The following is a 21,266-nucleotide window of genomic DNA, read 5'->3' as shown; positions in this document are numbered from 1 at the left end:
GTTTAATTAATGTAAGAACTGAATGAGTGGCTATAGAAAAGCATGGGCAGTGCAATGTCTCTCAAACGTGTAGCGGTGCCTATCCCTATTTGTTTCAATGATTGCAAAACAGCCTCTAAACTGTTTTTCATCTCCAGTTTTTTTAATTCCAACAGTTGGATTTTCCTGTGATAATATTGAAAAAAATTATTTAATTCCCCCCAGAAATCAGTTTTTAAACCTTATTTTTAAATACATAGTAGTCTAGAAAACAGAACCTTCTTCCTGTAAACTCAATAAAAGTGGCTTTCCAAATGAGTAGGTGAGCTTGGCTCTATCTCAGGTCTCTACTTCATAGACATGGCTCTTAAATTTAACAATACGGTGGACGTTTTGGATTTATTTCAGTAGAAAGGAAGGTGATTTTGGAAGCATGGTCTCCTTACTTTTCTACAGTCACAGCAGTCATTTAGATAAAAGAAGTAAAGAAAAGACCTACCCTTGGCTGTTGGTAGTGCTCCATGGACATGGTGATGACGTTGAGTCCGATGACGATGGTGATGAAGAGGTCCAGGTAGTGGCTGGTACACATCTTGTGGATCAGGCGTCGAGTCGGCGAGTAGTCCGAGTAGTACGGCTTACTCTGAGCTTCTACGGTAAGGAACCACCATCAAGGTGAGGAGGCAAGTGAGAGATATTAGTACTCATACACAGGCACAAATAATCAGACACTCTCACACACACACACATACTTATTAACACACGTACCACACACATGCCCAAAGCAGCGAGAGCCAAAAGGAAGAAGGGGAAAGGGTTAAAAGAGAAGCAGCTAGAACAGATAGATCTTCATAATTGATTAAAGCAAGAAAGAGAGGAAAAGGTCCTTGAACATTTTGCCATCCTCCATCTGCAGAGTCAAGGGCATTGAGGAGGCCTTACAGAATTAGGATGCCTCAAACCTGCACACTCATATCCCGCTGTCAGGTGCCATCTCATCAACACACTCTTCCCTCACGTCACAATTATTCTAATGAGCTCTCGTACACAAAATTTTCCACTGAAGAGGAGATGCATCCATCTGAAGACCCAGAGAGCTCCAGTTATAGCGCAGCAGATTCAGAACAGCAGTTCCATGATATGATGTAGTTTTAGACTAGCACCACCTAGCAGACTGAATCCTTTATATATAATATATTGTGTCGTTTTGTGGGACAACGTACACCCTATACTAATTAAATCCTCAATTAAAGCCTTTAGCGTTTTGTATTCTATGTACTCCTGACAGCAGAATAAATCACAAACCTATATTAAAGCCCAGTCATGCAATTAAATATTAATCAAGTCTTAATTCCCAACTTTTTAGTTTTTAACAAAGTCTGAGGCTAATATTTAATGTTTCCTTAAACAAAAAAAAAAGTTGAGTTTTGTTATGCAATGTTATATATTATATTAGTACCAATAAGACTGATCTAGTTTAGTTTGTATAGGCTTTAGTAACATTTACTGCAAGGAAAAAAGACAAATTGTAGCTAATGTTAGCATTCCTTAAATTACAGCATGTCCTGGACCTGCTGGTCTAAAGCTGCTGGCTCTCCGAGTCTGCAGATGAATGATTTTTTCCAAATGCGACACACACACACACACACGTGTGTTCACCTGCATACAGTCTAAGTCTGAGAATGATTTGGTAGCTTATTAGCTGGGAGGTTTCTATTCTGGGGGCTTCAGATGACTCCTAGATTTTTTTTAGACATCTTCCTCTCTTTCTTTTTAAAAAAAAGTCAGAACTCTTTGCTTAAAAATAAAATAATTAAAACAATAAATAAAGGTTAAATTTGCATTGTTATCATTTCCAAACAGACAATAAAAAGATCTCCCAAAAAATAAAAACAATAAAAATAAGAAGAATAAAAAACACATGCTACTGAAGAAGCATCTAAGGCACATTTCATATTTCACTGCAGGCGGCTGTGGCTCTACTGCTACTGCTGTTGCTGTGTTCTGGATCCTCTGGAGGAGGACAAGGAACGGACGGACGGACGAAGGCAGAAGAAGGATGGGAAGGAGGAATGAAGAATGGAGGGGTGGAGGTTCTGCCAGAGCAGCGGGGTCCGACGGGAGGGGTGCTGGGGTTATCACTCCAGCACACAGACAGGGGCTGCAGGCAGCAGCTATGCTCCCTGTGGTCCTGTCAGCCCATTAAACAGCCTGTCCCCAAAGCCCTGGCACCAGCCGCCCCCCGCACTGGAGGAACAGGTGCAGTGTGCTGTCATTTAACAAAGAAATTCAGCAGAATTCCTTTAATCGTACGGCTGCTCCATTCTGGACACTTCATTCCAGCAGCTTGGGCAATTGGGAGGCCGTGAAGACCGGGAACGTAGTGTGCCCAGCTTTGGCCGGAACACTCATGAACGACCGCCATGCACATGAATGGACATACAATCACACGCACTTCAGGTGCATATGCATCACTGTCTGTGCAGTACTGCCCCATAGGGCTTTATAGGACAGGAGAAAGTGGCTTCTGCTGTGAATCCATGGACTAGAGCCAGCGCTATACAGCTGTTCAGCCTTTGCACTTGAGCTAATTGGCAGCGAAGGACATGAGGGAAAGGCTTTTGCTGTGTTATTGAGAGGAAAGGCATGGTGTAACTATGAAGGCATACTGTAATTTAGATATCCTATACAAAATTAGGTCTAATCTGTAGGTGTTCTTTCTTTTAGCACAAAGTAAACTGTGATTGGACTAAGGAAATGTTAATCTAATGATAAGACTGGAAATGATGGTCTGAGGTTGGTAGTATACAACAATCATATATATGTGAAGTTTTTTCTAATTTGACACAAATTCACTCATTTAATGTTTTATTATCTGTAGAAATATTCTTAATCTTTGTATAAATATCTTAATTTATTTTCAGAATATAACTGTCTTTTTACCTTTTTGTTTCTACCTTTTACCTGGAGCAATTTTACCGTAAAATAGGTTTAAAATCATTTTGATGCTCCACTGATTTGTACAAATGAGAATGGCATCTCTGTCATTGCTGCTTTAGCTCCAATGCTGCTAATACACTATGTAACATTGGTAGAGCTGCACAAAATCTCTCAAGAGAACTGTGTAATGCTGCATAACATTAGCCAATTTTGTGTAAAATCCATAAGAAGGAGCTCAAGTGTGATTTGTATGTATGGCAGTTGAGTAAAAGTAAATTACACACTGAGCACAGTAGCAAAAAATAGCATAGCATTTATTTTGTATAATACATTAGAATTATTATATACTGTGGTAATCAACCACATGCTACAGATGCAGAAGACAGAGATTAAGCTAAATCTGCAGAAATTCATTTTTTCATTAATATTGATGTTTAGCTACCTATTATTAGTTATTTGCTGTATTTATACACTGTCGATGAGACTGTAGAGGTCTTGGGACAGGATGCCAGCTAGACCAATGCTGTGCTTAATTATCTCAGGATCACAGTGTGAGCTCTGGCTCTAGTGCTGCCTAATTGGAGCCACGTTTTTTTTTTTGTTGCTCTTTAATGTGCTGACTTGACATTACTAGAGTTTCATAATTCGCTTATAACTTATGAATGTAAGGCACTCCGCCTCTGCAAAAACTTTTCCCTCTTTTTTAAGAATGGCACAGATAAAAAAAAAAAAGAAAGGAAAGCAGCAATGGAGTGGATTGCACAAGCCAGTGTGCGTTTTCGATTCATCTCTTAGTTGTACTACAATTCCTGGGGGGACAGGCACTAGACTGCTCCAGTTTTAGGGTGCTCGATTACGGAGACGTTTCGGAAGCAGGCCATGGTGGCTGTGTGTTGGGGACTGTTTACTGGTTCCAGGTGCACCTGGCTGCTTCTGAAGAGATCCGCTCCCACGTGACCCCACCGTTCCTCCACCTCCCTCTCATCCTCCTGATGGGTGAGGAGCTCTCCCTCTCAATCTTTCAACTAATGAAACACACTGAAGGACTTTATGGCCCTAAATAAAACCCAAATGGTAAAAATTCTGCAAGCATGCACTACTTGGGGTAAATGGAATCTGTATTTCATATTTACTCAAAGATAAAGGTGGTACAAAGGGTGTTTTGAGCAATACCATAGAAAGCACATTTACATTGATATATAACTCCTTTAAAAGGTTTCTCACACATAGATCTCATTTACAAAAATAATAATTTATAGAGCCAGAAGTGATTCTTCTATGGCATCACTCATAGAACACTTTGTAACACTATTATTTTAATAGTATAGTAAATTGCACTGGTTAACCCTTAGAGGTCTATTGCGGTAGCTATTGCAGTAGATTGACTATTATATTCCAAAAAATATATATTTAAACAATCATACTCTACAGAACGAGAGGAGTCATTTTTTAAAGACTGCTTCCAGTTACTAATGCTAAGTTGCACAAATTGCTGACACAAATGTGCAAATGCATAAACTAGACATACAGAACTTGTCTAGTCTCTGTAGAGAAAAATTTAATTGAACTGCCAAACTGCCAATAGTTTAGGACTCTTAGAAGCAGATAAACATTAACATTTTGGCACCATGCCTAATACCAGATGTGGGCTAAGGTGGGGAACTATTTTTTTTTTAATACCCTTGATAAATGAGCTGGTGTCCAGCTACAGTTGTCTATATTGTGTAAAACAAAAATTGTAGTAAGACATCGTTCAGTACATTGTTGCCTAAACACTGCTTGATTCAATAAGACAATAAGCTACAGGTGAATTACCAAACATCATACACTTTCATTATCAGATTTTGATTGACATCTAAGGGTTAGAAGATATTAAAAGGCAATTTTATACAGTGGAGGGAGAGCTCTCACAGCTAATGAGCATTGCACCAAGGTAAAAACAGAGTACAGATTTTTATTGGCTAGAGGACAAGACTACCATTTTGTAGCCCAAACAGGAGTGAGGGGAACGTAGGAGTGATGAGCCAAATTACCCTCCATAACCCCAACATTGAGCTCTCTCTCTCCCTCTCTTTAGAAAGAGAACGAGAGAAAAGAGAAGGAGAGTGAGAAGCTTGGCATGCTATGTTTGGAAAATGGATTGAACTTTGGGTTCCTTTTGGCAGCGGTGCCACTCTGATGTCATGCCATAGCAATGCTTCAAAGCGAACGGCCACAAACGTGTCAGCCAAATCAGCTTTAAAGAGATTTAGATTTTGGGGGAAAGGGGATGGACAGGGACTATTTTTAACCAAGACAAGGAAAAAAAAAAAAAAAAAAAAAGAAAGAAATAGTGGTGAGGACCATGACTCTCGGCCCTCTCCATCTCTGTCTCTATTTTCACGGCACGGGCTAACGATACCATGACTATGATTTAATGAGACATTCTTCGCTTGGATGGCAATTTTATCCCCTTTCCAATTTCATCTTGATATTTTTCAAGTGGCCAAAAATTTGGGGCAGGCAATTGAAGTTTCTTGGATGAATGATAAACAGCAGTGTACTGAGCAAGAGCTGTAAACCACAAGACTTTGGGCATCCATCAGTGAGAGAGACTGAGTTGCTCAAAAGTCTTGCTATGATTGGCTGGGAACTCAGAGCAATGCCCATAAAGCCTGAGGAGATGGACTCTTGTCTGTCTTTTCATAGGCCTAAAACCATGCTTGCCTTAATGCATAGATATGTAGAACTTGTGATGAGTCTAGTGTTTCCACATGCAGTTTATCCAAGGGTCAAAATCAATATATTGTGCCTGTTGTTTCGTCTGCAGAACAGTTTAATTAGTTTAAATTGCATACAAACACTAATTCCTCATTTAGCTATTTTAGTAAACAATATCAAGCTATTTAAACATGTACAAGAATTTACTGTCCACCCTGTCATTTTGGGATAATTGGGAACCACCCCATTAAAAAGTAACCCTTGACATCAGTGACCTCAAAACTATTGAGCTTTTTCCTTTTCAAGGGACTAAAGGCACATGCTGCATATTCAGCAATTAATAATATTTAATTAATTAGTCTAATATTTCTTTCATTGTCTCAATACTGAGCTGAAGTAAAGCTTAAGCTCTTCACTCTGCCGTGGTAAAATATCAGAATGTATCTTAATATAATGATTAAGCTTGGAAATTATGATTTCTGTGCTGTTTGAGGTAAGTTATGTATAATAAATGTGATATGCAAAAGAATTACGAATCTTAATTCATTTTTTGAAAAAAATTAAAGACCAAAAGGCACAGTATTTTGATAATGACCGTCAAATATATTTAGCCCAACCCTGCTAAAAACCAGAGACCATGGACCCCTTGATTGAATCAGTAGTCTAGATTATAAAAAATAGTCTCAATTAAAAAAAAATTATATATTTAGCATTTATGCACCAAATACTAATCTGCATTTGTTTCTGTTTTGCAATAAATCAAAAATGAATTTAACAGATAAAACAGAGGTCCAGGGTCTTTCACAATACAGTCACAGATGCAGGAGAGATCCGTTTACGGAGATGCTATACATATCAGCCTGTACCTCAGAAGCTTGGACAGTTGGGAAATACAGACACACTGTGATGTACCATCAATTTACAACTATTATACACAAAACAACACCACAGACAATGAAATAAACACCATTGTCAGCTTAAAATGCATGTGTAATGAATGTGTTTAGTGAATGATCATCTGATAACCTGAAACAAAAACTTGAAAGCTTTTTTTTTTTTTACTTTTTTTTACTTTCTAGCGAGTGGTTTTGTAATTAATTTTTATGAATATTTTGTTTTATGTTCAACAGATTAAATACCAAGGTACTTACAGTACCCCTGCATGCAGACTGCTATGACCACTATGAAACCCTACTTTTGTTCACACTTAACATGTTCTAATGGCATGGCATGTTCTAATGCAGGACAGCGCTGCATGAACGTACACTGATGCCGACTGTTTGCGATCAGGCCGACAGACCTTTTCTTTCTGGAGCTGTGCTTGATAAAGTGCAACACTGAGTAATGCAGCAGTGGAGAAAGACCACACGGTGCTGAAAGTGGAATGAGCCGTGAGGAGACTGACTGTCTGACGGAGCAGCTGAACAAAAGAAACACTGAGGCCTGGATGACAGAAGGTGTGCACATAAATACACAAATAAATAAAAAAATATATAAATAAATAAATGGGTTCAGCCGTGTATTGTAGCAGAAATGTACAGACCGATAACTGTAGAAAACCTGGAACCAATGCATCTATTTCCTACTGTTCTATAGAAATGAAGAAGCCAAAAGTGCCCACCATGTTGTTAAATTTGCAATCAGTCTGGGTCTGCACAGTAGACACCAGAGGTGGTGACGAAATGTTTATGTAGTGGATCTGCTATTGTCCCCTGACCAAGCGTGTCTCAGACTGCCTTCATTGAGCTTATAGCACAACCTAATCACAAAGCAAAGCAAAGCGGATATCTGATTTGTAGAGTATATGTTTCAACTATGAAGTGTAGTGTTTCAACATGTATTTTACTATAAAAAGATTTATATTTGCAGCTGCTTTAGCTCTTCTTTTTATCAATAACTGAAGCTGAACTGAAGCTGAAGAGTAACAACTATTAAAATCTGGCCATTTTACACAAACATCAGATTGTAATGTAAAATTGTAATATAAACTTTTCAGAATGTCTGTTAATGAAACCAGCAGAATAACACCACAAGACCCATAATAATAATCTGATTAACTAGCTAGTTGTCTAACAGCTTGACTACAACTCAGCTACTGTAATGCAGATGGTCTCGTTATTCCTGAAGAGGATAAACTTTAATTATGTTAAAGATATTAGCGTAAGATAAAACTAATGCTGAATAGATAGTGGTTCCACTTTTGAGAGACATTGTGCATTCCATTTTGTGTCAATTTTTCTACAGTCATTGGTGCAGACAAACAAAATGTCATTTCATTTTAATCCAATTAGTTGAGGCTGATTTTACACCACCAAAAGAAAAGAAAAGAAAGAAGAAAAAAAAAAACAATCAGTAGTTTGATCACAGAATGAGTCAGTGTCTGCTGGCCCGCTGGTTCTGCTGTGGAGAAAAGACACAAATCCAATGCGGCTGGGAACTCTGCAAAAACCCTTCTTAAGATTATTCCACTCTGCGCCAGTACACACTGAGTCAGAACCCAACTGTAAAAATAAAAATGTATAAAAAGAAATAAATAATAATAAAAAAGGCAAACAAACAACAATCAAACATGACGCTGCTGGATGGCTCAAATTCTCTGCTGTCCTGTTAACACAGATCATCAGAATCAGAAACCAGGAGTGAGGAGGAAAAAGCAGGAAACTTGAGGAGTCCAGGCAAAGAGAAGTAGAAGAAGAAGAAGAAGAAGAAAAAGAAGGAAAATAAAGCTATACATGATAACTCCAGTTATAAAGCAGGGCATGGAAAAAGGCACACACACACACACACAACACAAAGCAACACACACACACACACACACACACAGCTTCACATACTCACACAGAACACATTTGGACAGGTGCTGGGACGAGACAGAACACACACAAACACACCAACACACAGATATCATGCTGGTAGACATGGTAGGCAGGCGAACCACGCTTTCTTTCTGAGTCTGACTTGAGCGAGATGGGCCTTTTGGGATGGAGGCTGGATGGGAAAGGCGATGGGGGCTGTGGAGCTGGGTGGCTGTGGTGCATGATGGGTTGCAAGGTGAGTGCGATGACGTGTAGAGAGCAGTGCCATTCATTTAATTCTTTACCATTCAACACAGGAGATCACTGTACTGAAGACGACAAAAGGGTGCATTGAATTTGCTTGATACAGATGTGTTCATTATTTCAGGAATTACGTTGATTTTTATTTCTGGTTGATGGGCTATTTTCAGTTCAGCAGTGACACTGTGGTGTTTAAAAACTCCAGCAGCACTGCTGTGTCTGACCCACTGATACCAGAATAACACACACTACTACTAAACCAACACCATCACCCAAATAATAGCTGCTCTAATACCTGCTGTTTTGTTGTCCTTTTGGGCCTGACCCCATAATAATTAAGTAGTGAAAGAGATACTAGACTACAGTCTGTAATTACAGAACTACAAATGTAGTTCTTTATACACACAGTGGAGCAGAAAAATGGTCTATAAGTGCAGAAACAAAGAGATGATCATGACTTAATGACTTGACTGTGTATAATATAAGCTCATAAGCTCACTGGACCAAAGGATAGTGCAATGGTTTTCATTATATGTATAAATTACACCAGAGAATTGGGATGCAGATTGAAAGACTGGTTCTCCAGCTGGTTAACTGCAGTATTCCAATGCTACATTCATACATTTCTGACCTGTAGGACCTAAGGAACCCACAGTTCCCAAGCTGGAATGTACAAATATCAGAAATGTGTTCTGCTTGTAAATAAATCACACACCGAACAGGCAACGAGTGGAATGAATTGCCAATTAATCTGCAAGAGTCTCAATACACTGGTGCAATTCTTACCTGACAGGACTAAAATTATTATTAAGCCAAAAGGGGAACCAATCTCCTGGAATTACAGAACATAAAACACATGTTCTCTGAACACCTTGTCCAGGAGCCTATTTTATTCATTTCATGAAATGATGTACACATCGGAATCCAAGTTAATTCAATGCATCGTTCTTTTCATAGTATAGGTACTGTATACACTCAGTTTAATACCCAAGCAAAACAGTAGAATCCTTCAAAGAGAGTAGAACCACATCCCACTCACGTTATTTGGCAGAGAACATACCAAAATAGATAACCGTCTGCAGGTACACCTGTTAGATAACAGACTATAAAACACATCCCCCAACAGTTCAATTGTGTCTAAAGCGATCAATCACCAAGTTACCAAGCATCCAAGAAGAGTTATTTTGGTCTTTTTCCATAAGAAAAGCCCAAATCCAAGAGTGTGAATCAAGCGTGTGCTAAAAGCGAACATGAACTCTTTTTTCCCCCTGGACTCTCTTTTTTATTTTTGAGTAAACTCTGCTTACTTTGCCATCTGGGCACTGGTACGTGTGTGTGACTGCTGTGAGCAGCCACGTGAGTCTTTCTGAACAAGTCAAAGATCTAAAAGACCACAACAACTGACTAGACACAGGCCACTGAAAGTTACAGAAGCATGCTCCATCTTATGTGACACTTTGCACCCTTAAACAAGGTTCTCACAGCCTGCACAAGAAGACAAGCTAAAGTGACCACTTTGAATTGAGCTATCGTGACTCTGTCATACATGCAGTCATTTATAATCTAAACAATATCTGTTTGCAAGGGTGGAACATTTGACAGAAATTTGGCAAAAAAATCCATTTCATCTAATGAGTTTAGGTTTGAGTTTGGATATGCTGCATCAAATTCCGATTACTATACAAGACTACACATTTACAACCATGCTAATGTGTTCTTATACTGTTATATCGTGCTTAAACTGTTATAAGTATCTATGTAACTGGTAGTATGTGCACAAGAACTCCCTAAGACAAAACATATTAGTGTAAAATTATGTAATATTACTCTACCATGTCAGTACACAAGGTTCTTTTACCTCAGATGTTAGTTTTGTTTTCTCAGCTTGTCCACAACTGCATGTGTACAGCTGTCCTTTGTGGGGAAGGGGCAATCTGTATTCATCCTTGCAATAATATTTCAATATATTGAATTAGTTTTCTGCCAACGTTGCCAAAATTTCATAGAAAAAAAGTATTTGGTAAGAAGTTCATATAAATAATTAAGCTTGTGTTATTTGGAAAAGAACAACTCGTAATAGAAGAATATCTGCAAGTACACCCTTTAAATAACAGGGGAACTTGAAACTTGTTTTGTATTAATAGTGATGGTGAAACAGTAAATTACATGTCTGAACTGTAGTGTTCTCATATAATGCTTCTTTAATACTACTGTCAATGTATCTATTATGACAAAAACTGAGTTGATTGCTATATTATAAAAATGCTATATTTCTTTTAGTTTAAATTAGATTTTTGCCAACATTCTATAAAGCCTGCCCAACTTTGCCACAGTTTCCATGAAAGAATGCATTTCTGGGCAGAGCGTGGCTAGGTCAAATTCATGTCTCATGACAAAAAAAGAAGGAAACATTCTAACAAGAAATGTCCTTTGTTTCCAAATGATACAAAAGAATTGCTGAAAAGTGCTGGGAGTAGAACGGGTTGGCTCCTGCCTGCAAATCTGCATGAGTTGGCATAGCGCTTCATCTTTCCTACTCTTTGTTGTTTGGCTGTCACGGTTGGATCAGCAGTCGAAGCAGTGCACATGTTCAATAGTGAAATGGAGAACCACTCAGTCAGCAAGAGCCAAAGGAAAAAATTCAGCTCCCCCGAGAAAAGCAGCAAAATGTTCTGTTGGTAAAGGACTGTGAAAAGTAGGGCTATTCAGTGGTTCCCTAAACAGACAGTTTGATCTTAAAGTGACTCATTAAGACACACTCGGACTATTAAACTATACTGATTGAGGAGCTATCTACAGAGAAGAAGACATATGAACAGAATAATATCAGTAAAAGTAATTCCTTGAGAGATACTGCCCCATCTGTTCAGTCGGTGATACATAAAGAACTTGAGTGCTTTTACCTCATTTTCACTTGCAGACGGAAGAAAGAAAAAGGTTCCTGAAAGCTGCTGGATTACATAAGCGTCAGTGCTGCCCTTCACTGTGCCAAGAGTATGTGCTGTCATTTCACTTTCTTCCTCTTACACTCTGCTGCACAACTCCTGCCACAATATCACATTATACACTAGCTAACTGAAAACAAAATATGTCAAAAGTTTAATAGTGAATTAACCTTATAGTACCTGCATTTTGGATGCTGTGTCCATGGCTGTAAACCAGGCAATGCTTCATACTGTAACTATATCAATTTACCTAAAAAAAATAAATAAATAAATAAATAAACACTATGTTCCCTTTAAATATGAGTGTCAGCTAAATTCCCTAAATATAAAAGTAACTGATAATAAATATCTGTCAAACTAAATATTAAATATTATTTTATTTTGGGATTCTTTTAAAACACTTTACACTTAAATATTTACAATATAAAAAAAACTGTCATTTAGTAAATTTACAATTACATGGCATCTGTGACTAACATGCTTTGTAACAGGCTTTGTCATTTATTTCAAGTAATGGAGTAGGGTTAATCCAAAATTGTGAAAATAAGCTTGCGCTCTTCTATAGTCAGTCTAAATATACAAATCCAATCTCTTTTTTAATAACACACATTTAATTCAAACAGCTAGATATGCTATATAATTAACAGTGGTTAGTGTGGTGCAGTGGGTAACACCACTGCATGCCAGTGAGCTAACACATTATGTGGGAGACTAGGGTTCAATTCCAGGTCTGGGGACTGAATGCTATGCTACACCAATAAGAGTCCTTGGGTAGGACTCCTAACTATATAATAGAAATAACCTCGTAAGTCATTTTGGATAAGAGCGTCAGCTAAATGCCATAAATGTAAATGTAAATAGCGGCACAACTGGACACAAACCAGAACGTACTATTGTGTGCACATCAGCTATTTATAATCGCTTACTAAAATATGGAGAACATATAATACTAATGCAGAGGTGAATGCACACTTGTACTAACAGGAACAGTTAGATTGCAGCACATTACATACTGACTTTACTGACTGACTTTTCCTTTGGCAAGTATTAATGATAGAGTGCCATTAATATACTTTATCATAAAGCTCCTTTTCACAAAAGACAGCACTTACAGAACTTCTCTCATCCTCTACAGGCCTAGTGTCCTAACAGACCTTCTAACAGTTCTTCAATGAGGCACCTCAGTGAGAAGCCAATAAACAGTGTCAGAGCAGGACACAGGTAGAGAAGAAGCAGATGGCTCCGGCCCCACCACCAAGCGATATGATTAAGCAGCCCCTTTGATTCCCTGCGCTAGCGCACAGCAGCTGCGGCGGGCCAACCCGAGAGGAACAGGAGCTAATTGAGAGAGACAGATTGGTGGGGGGTGAAACCCCTCCCCTCCAGAACCCGGGCGGAATTCTAAAACAAGCAGAAGCACAGTCGAACTGGACGCCAGGCTAATTAACACATTGTTCGCTAATTAGAAACAGAACGGAACCTGTCGCCTCTTCATCCAGAGAGCAGTGACGTAGTTCTGTCATCACGAGTGTGCACAAGACACAGCTGAGTTATAGTTTACAGATTTTTTTTTTTCCAAAGTAAAGAAAGTTATTTAGAGTGGTGTGAAGTGTCTTACTGAGTTGCTGGTAATAGAGGTGACAAGATAGGAATATATTATGTCACATTATGAATGCTATGATTCAGTGCATGCAGCATTCCACAGTAAATAAGTTACAGATTTACAGATTTTATTTAGATATGCTTGCATACCTAGCTTTAAATGAATGAAGTATACCTATCTACCTGTACAATCAACAAGTTTTCTCACTAGACCTCCACAACATTTGCTTCAGTAAACCTTTGTAACTTCACTTGGTTTGCAGGGTTCACTTGTGGTACTTTTCTAAACAGATTTAAATGGAAAGTATTACTTTTTGCGCCTTAAATGCCCTGACTCTAGCTATACTATTGTGTTCACTGCTAGCAGTAGAAAAAAGAGAAAATCAGATTAAATGAAGCCGTCTAAAAATATATAAAAGAGAACAACAGAAAAGGGAAAGAATGGAGAGGGAGGGAAGGGACCCGAGAGGAGGGCAGACTAAAGCAGAGGGGAGAATAAAGGAGAGAAGTGCAGAGGAGGGCGAATTCATGGGGGGCCCGGGCGGCTAAAAAAGAGTTTTTCAGTCGCCAACAGCGGCAGAGAGATAAGAGGCCACTGAGTGTGACTGTGCACAGCACCAACAAATACACTCTATACATACGAAGGCTCAGCTCTCCAACTTAATTACAGAACCAGACACAAACACACTGCAAACCAGCCGCTGCTGAGGCTTCTAGTTTAAATAATCCTGTCACATTTGTCTGTCTTACTGGGATCAGAACCAAACGCAGCATTCCAGCTGGATCCACCTATCCCCATTAACTGCACACAAAAAAAAATCACCAAATATAAAGCATGCATACTTTTCTATAAAAGGTTTTTTTTTTTCATCCTGAGCTGAATAAAACAGTGGGTGTGCTCTAGTTGTGTATTACCAATACTAACTAGTTTCTGAGTATGTAGTACTGTAGTGTAGATAAAAGTGTAAAAACTGAGTAAACTCAAATATCCACAAGACAAACTCAGGACTGTTCGTTTTTTGAGTGTTTGTCAGTCATAAATTGGGTAACCTGTGGACATCCATGGAGACAGTTTCTCTTAAGGAACAAAATAGACAGTTCTAGCAATATTTAACTTTAAATTTAAATTTTAATGATCAATAACTTTATTTACTCATGAAAATCAAAAGAAAACTGTGATTTTTAGTCATAAATAAAGGGGCTCCAGAATAGAAAACATGTATTAACATTGGCATAGCTGAGTTCAGTATGCTGTGCTCATGTAGGCTACACAGTAAACAACACGTTGACTTGACGCAAAAGTAGAAATTGTCCTTTAAGCAACAGCTAGTTCAGGAAAATAAAGAAAAGAAGCTACACATGCTAAGATCTAATGCTAGTTAACTTGAAGGAGAGTTGTGTCCCATAAAAAAGCCAACAAAGCTAGCAGGTTGACTACAGAGAACAAGACAGACAGAGACAGCTTTGCCATAAAAAGGTCAAACAAGAGAGACGGACTAATGTCTTCAGCTAGCTAACCAGAGCTAACCATGCAGAAAGAACCCAGAAAAGGCCAGCAACACTATTCAGGAATAATACAAGTATATACATGTTTGTGTTTATTTGTTAGTAGTGTTTATTATTACTATAGTGCTAGGCTAGGCTAAACCAAGCTAATCTAGGTAACACTGCTATGCTAACTTGGTAATCTTGGTAACATATTCTAATCAATAAACACAGATTGTAATGTATTTTTTTCATAAACACTCTGAGAAAGAAATATCACTGTTTCCTTCTGAGGCAGATTTGTCGGATGATAAGTGAGCAAAACAGCACCTAAGCTTTTTCAGTCACATACTTAACATTTACTCATCAAATAACAGCTTCAAATACTCTATAAATGCATTCTTTTGCACCTTAGTAAAACTGAGAAAACAGCTGGGCATCGAAATATAAAATTATTATTTCAGTTGATAATGAAGCGGTAATGAAATATACTGTCTATTTTTCATTGTTTAAAAGCTAATACATCCACACTGATGTACCTTTTAGCCATGTGAGTTGCACATGAGATTTTACACAGTCATGCAGTCTTCGACTAACGATGAGTGGTGTGGTGTGTTCAGACATCTCACTACGCCACCAGAACTGTGAGAACAGTGTCATGACTTTACAACACAATACAAAGTGAGCACTGCGCCACAACAACCAACCAAAGCGAGAAATCAGAGGCAGACAGATTCTAGAGTTCTGTAAGTCCCCCCCTCACAAAGCCAAGCAGGAACAATGTGTCACAATGTAACAATGAGGGCAATGGCAAGTTGGTCCTATAGTATAAAATTCTGTCCCTGTAAAAACAATTCTATTAAATATATAATCACTGTCATATTAAAACTTGCAGCAACAGAATAGTAGAACACATAAAGAACACTTCCTGTGAGCCCTGTATTCATATCCATTATGAATCCATTTGTTGTACAAGGCATTATAAGTCATACAAAATCCCTTATAATGACTGTCCTAAGAATTTGTATAAGAACTCGTTAAGCACTCTATAAGCCCTTATAGTGACATACACTGCACATGATAAAATACAAGTATGTGATTTCTCTATAAAGAAAAGTTTCATAATGTCTTATAATATATGGTTATAAGAAGAAAGGCATTTGGAAACTTTATAACATCACTCACACATTTTTTATATTGTGTTATGTATGTGGCTACGATGACTTCTGATTTATAATAGACACTAATGACAATTATTATAAGGTGTTATGTATGTTATATAATGCCTTATATTGTAAATTTATTTTTCATAGTGTATAATGAATACAGAACTTGTAGGACATCACTAAGAGTGATAATATCAGCAAGATTTTATTAAGACAGTGATGATACATAAAATAAATGCTGCCCAATTAACCCAAAACTGTCAACTGTATTTGTTCCAATATTGTCATTCACAGCAGAAAAGGGGGGTTCCTTCCTTCTTCTCTTCTCTATCTGCCTCTCCCTCGGTCTGTCTCCCTCTGTCGATGTGTGTTTGTGATAAACTGCGTGATTGTGACGTTTAGCTGGCTAGTGCCAGTGATGCTGGTGAACGGTGAATGAGTTGTGGGTAACCGTACAAACAAGACTTCCACAGACGATTCTTACGGGATCAAATGGGATAGATCAGATGAGGTGAGGTCGTGGGCTGCTGAACGTGCCCACCCTCATGAAGCCATGGGGCCAAAAGCCCTTATACCCAACTATGGTGAACACACAAACATGCCAGAAACGCTCTGTACCTGTCACTCCGCCTTCGGGACTGGGCCAACTGACACCCGTCATCATTATATCTAGAAGAATCAGATCATGTTAATCAGGTGGAGCCAACAAAAGGCTGCTGGAGGAGCTGAAGTGTAAATGGACTTTCATGGAGAATGAACTTGTGAAAGATCTAGAGTTGTAGCTATTTCCAATTATTCTGAGTCCAGAACCAGCTATAATACGCTTTGTTGGGATTATTTGTTTCTTTCTAGCACCTTACAGACCCTTGCTGAGCTTTTAAAGACTTCCTGTCACTTTTCGAATATAAAACACCACATGGACCTCCCTTATAATTCACTCAATGCTTTTAGACTATGATTAAATCACATTTTTTTTATTAGTTGTTGGCACTTTAGATGACAACTACTTAATAGTTTAACTATGGTTGTAATCAATCAGTTCCTATTGTCCACCACAGGCAGAAGCACAGTAGACAAACTTTTTACCATCAAAGTCAAGCAGTGGCACATTTCAGTAAAGGAACATTTAAACTCCCTTTGTGTGTATAATTGAATATGCCTGTTTGGAATTATGTAACCTGGTGACGGTGTAAACGGTCATGACAATGCGCATAATACAAAAAAAGTCTAAAGACTTAAAAAGAAAGACTAACTATGCGGGCTGTGGATGGAGCCGCCAGGCAAGACAATGAAAAGTTTCGGGGGCCAAAATCAAAAAGCACAGGCAGCTACAACTAGAAACTGTACTTTAGTTTTAAAGCTCCAGTTACTAAAAAATTGCAAAAAATGTTGGGTTTAAATCGGACTCACAACGGCAGTTTATAGGGTCGGGCGTGGTGGGCCAGGTTTGGACAGAATGTGCACGGGTTGGGGTCAGTCTAGATTTTTTGGGCCTGAACTAAGCTCTATCTGACAGGCTACACTACAGCACCCAGCCACTTTCAAAAAAAAAAAAAGTGATATCCAAAGCAGAATAGCCAAAAATTTCAGTAGAACAGTACATCGTTTCAAGATAAGCAGAATTACTGTTGCAAAAGTCATCTACACAGATACAAGGAAGGGAAAGTCAATAGTCAGGCATGATGCTTAGCAGTTTAATTATTATTACATGGCATTTACATAAAGCTCTTAGTGCCCAATGTATTCCTTAAAGTAGCCACTCAATTCTGAGTAAATATTTTGTCCAGATCCCTGCTATTTGCTACATTACCTCAATGATTTCTTATGGTATTGCTAAGTTTCATTCCTATCTGAATGTTGTTAGAGAATTAGAAAAAATACAGTCAAAATAAATGCACAGTATGAGCAGAAGTCTCTATCCATATCTGTAACTGTTAAGAGCATAAACAAGCATTAATACAACTATCCAGCTCATACAAAATATTCCCTCTCTTTTCTTCGCCCAGTGACCTGGGATGACAACTTGGATTGTTCTTATACAGCTCTGATAACAATACTGAAGCTCCTATTCTGTCCTCCTTGGGCGGCGAGTGCCGTGACTCATCTCAGATTACTCAAAATCCCTCGCTTGGCTTCTAATCTTTTGCTTTCCCAGCTGCTCTTAGGTGACTACTGAAGAAACTGATTCTGCTACTACAGGCCTGGCTGGTGAGTCACCTGGACATCATTATATTAGTCCTAATCACAGAGCGCGCTCAAAGCCAATCCAGCAGTAGCTGTTACTAGCTACGGCTCAGAAGTTTAATCACCAGTACTCAGACCAAGCAAGTGCCTGCCGGTTAATGCACAGGATGTAGCGTGATGATGATGTTGCAGAAGCAGGAGTACTTCACTGGCCTAGACCCAACCTGAAGGCCACTTGACCGAGAAGTGCACAGTGGGTAGAATGTTCAGTATTTATTATTTCCTTGAATCTGCTTCTAGTTGTTGGAACGCTATTTTGTATTTATTTCAGACTCCAGATTTGCCCAGCTTTTGATTCTATTTTAATATGCTGCCTATACTGTTGTGCACAGGCTGATTCATACCTGTGCATGCATCAGTTATCATCAACAGTGGACTAAATAGTGCGCTAGGCTCTAATTCCTCCGCTATTATTACCTCTGCAGAAGCGTCCCCTAAGGCGTCCCCTCAGCAAAGTGGTGCCTGGTGCCTTTTACAGCTGCAGCAGATTTTCTAAGACAGCATTATATTTCTTTGTAGGAGACACTCAGACATTTTTTCCTGAAATCTTGCTTTTGCATATTGCTTCATTGGTTAAAATGCTTCATAGAGCTACTGCCCCTACTAGTGAGCTCTAACACAAGGTAGCTTTCACAATGAGTGGAAACAAACTCCCCATGCCAGCCAAAATACAGTACAATAAAATGGTTTGAGCATTTGCTGAATCTGTATGTCTCAATTGAGTAAGATTTCCTGAGTATACTAACAAAAACAAGTTTGTAGATTTCAGAGGATTAAGAAAGTCAACTAAGTCAACTAAAGTCAACTGCCTTACTACTGCTATTTATATACTGATTAGTTAACATTTAAAATACAGCTCTAGAAAAAAAATAAGAGACCACTTAAAAATGTTGAGTTTCTTTGATTTTACCAAATAAAAAATCTCTGGAATATAAACAAGAGGAAGATGAACTGCTTGAATTTTGGCACCAGGAGTGTAAAGCATAAAGTTATCTAAAAGCAGTGTGTAAGACTGGTGGAGGAGAACATGCCAAGATGCATGAAAACTGTGATTAAAAACCAGGGTTATTCCACCAAATATTGATTTCTGAACTTTATGAATATGAACTTGCTTTCTTTTAATTATTTGAGGTCTGAAAGCTCTGCATCTTTTTTGTTATTTTATCCATTTCTCATTTTTTGCAAATAAATGCTGCAAATGACAATATTTTTATTTGGAATTTGGGAGAAATGTTGTCCTTAGTTTATAGAATAAAACAACAATGTTAATTTTACTCAAACATATACCTATAAGTAGCAAAATCATAGAAACTGATTCTATGAAGTCTCTACTGAAGTCTCTTAATTTTTTTCAGAGCTGTATATCTATGCAGTCTAATAGCTTTAATTTAAATTTCCTCTTCTTGATGAAGATGATCTATTCATCAAGGTCCACCCAGCTGCTCCCATCAATTTCCAGCTGCATTCCAAAGCCTAGGCTGCAGCAGAGGGTAGGCGGGTCCTCAGTTGGACTGTCCAATAAGCCTATAGACCATAAAAATGTCCCAGTCTAACAAAGATTTTTGGTCACAATACAAGAAAGGTCCCACCTCTTGCAACTGTGCGAAATGTGTAAGGGAAATTCAAGGTGAAAAAGTCCCATTCTATCTTTGTAATTTTTTCATAAGAAAAAAATATCAATATAAAACTAACATTTTAAAATAACAGTCGGCTCTAAATGCTTTGTTCTGTGAAACAATGCTGTATTCTTTCACATTGCATTGTATGTGTGCAGAAAAATGTGGATAGGCAAGGGTTTCTATTTTGCTAGGTTTCTATTTGATTTAGTTTAATTATTCTATTGAAAGGGAAATTTCCCTGAAAACATTAAAGTACGAGCATTAATTTTACAATGTCATTGTTAAGTGCTCAGTAGGGATGTGTATAATTAGTTGGAAATGTGCCGCTGTCACTGTCTACTGTGCCACTGGACCTGCTACAAGGAAACCGGCCTTCATATTTATGAAGACCATGTATCCAATTCTTCTAATATAAAAAAGAAAATACGAGGAACCAATAAATCTTTGAGCTTAATTTCTGTTGTCTCAACATATTACATAAGGAAATATTTTATTTAGGGAGCACTATACAACAATCTTCCTAATCAACCAACAAGCTACAGCATCTCAAAGGAGGTCCAATCAACTGGCTAGATAAGATTAAAGCTCATCTTATAGTCCACTTGAGTCCTAACACTCTACATTATATTAAAAACAAAAAGAACTTTTCAAAGAGGGAAGAGAAAAGGAAATGAGGACTATTCCCAATCCAAAAGGAGAGGAAATGGTGTGATAACCCTTAGTCAATAAATAAAAGTAATGCATGAAGAAATCTAAACCCTTAGAGAATGTGCAAATCTAATAGAAATGCAACAAAGGCCCTTTTGGAAGAATGTAAAAGAGGCAAAACATAAGCTTTCATGTGATCAATTGTGTTAACTTCTCTTGTGTTGGCAAAACTGTGGTTTGGTGGTTAACATGTTTGCCTCTCAGCACTGGGGTCTATGGTTCAAGTCCCAATCTGGGTGGAGTTGCCATGTTCTCTGTGTGTTTTTTTTTCTGGAGAATCAAGTTAACTTATTTCTCTTAATTGCCCTGAAATTAGTTACTCTTAAAAAACTGCCTTTGTGTAAATATGTATGCAAGTCTGTTCATAAATGCGTGCTTGTCTCTATACCCAGATATGGACTGCCACTCCCTACTCGGTGTGGTCAGAGTCAGTGTGGTTGTTTCCGGTTAAGAGTATGCTGTGTGCAATTGACTTGTTAGCTGTTATCTAAATATAAGGATTAATAGTAATTATAATAGATTCATTATAATTTTGTGACTTAGGACCCATCATAACATTTAGTACAGGTTAACATATTATCTGTATTTCTCAAGGGTACATAAAAGGCCCGCCACTGTCTAAAAAGTTGTTCTAAAAATAGTAGGTATTGGACTAGGAAGAACAAAAAAAAAAAAGATGGAAACTTGCAACTTCATAAAATGTGATTTGTAGTGGTTGTAGGACCTAACCAATCTGTTTATTTGTTTTTCTTTTTTGCTCAACTTGGCAAAACTGAACAGATCTATTTACCAGTCAGGCTGCACTGCCCTGCATGCATGAGA

At 38.1% G+C, this 21,266-nt stretch overlaps 1 protein-coding gene across 8 annotated transcripts in view; it reads right to left on the bottom strand.

Moving 5' to 3' along the window:
- Window positions 1–21,266, bottom strand: part of cacna1g (calcium channel, voltage-dependent, T type, alpha 1G subunit) — a 192,430-nt gene that overhangs the window by 26,033 nt on the left and 145,131 nt on the right. For 6 of the 8 annotated variants that reach the window (XM_049464284.1, XM_049464285.1, XM_049464278.1 and 3 more), the window contains 2 exons: window positions 16,492–16,542; window positions 479–627 (listed from right to left, as the gene is read on the bottom strand). In XM_049464284.1, the coding sequence (XP_049320241.1) occupies window positions 479–627; window positions 16,492–16,542 (200 nt within the window). Of the gene's footprint in view, window positions 1–478; window positions 631–16,491; window positions 16,543–21,266 lie in introns of all 8 variants that reach the window. The other 2 variants (XM_049464279.1, XM_049464280.1) reach the window with 2 other exon arrangements.

This window comes from Astyanax mexicanus, chromosome 15 (assembly GCF_023375975.1).
Source record: "Astyanax mexicanus isolate ESR-SI-001 chromosome 15, AstMex3_surface, whole genome shotgun sequence".
Lineage (NCBI taxonomy): Eukaryota > Metazoa > Chordata > Actinopteri > Characiformes > Acestrorhamphidae > Astyanax > Astyanax mexicanus.
This window is presented reverse-complemented; position numbering and strand designations above follow the sequence as displayed.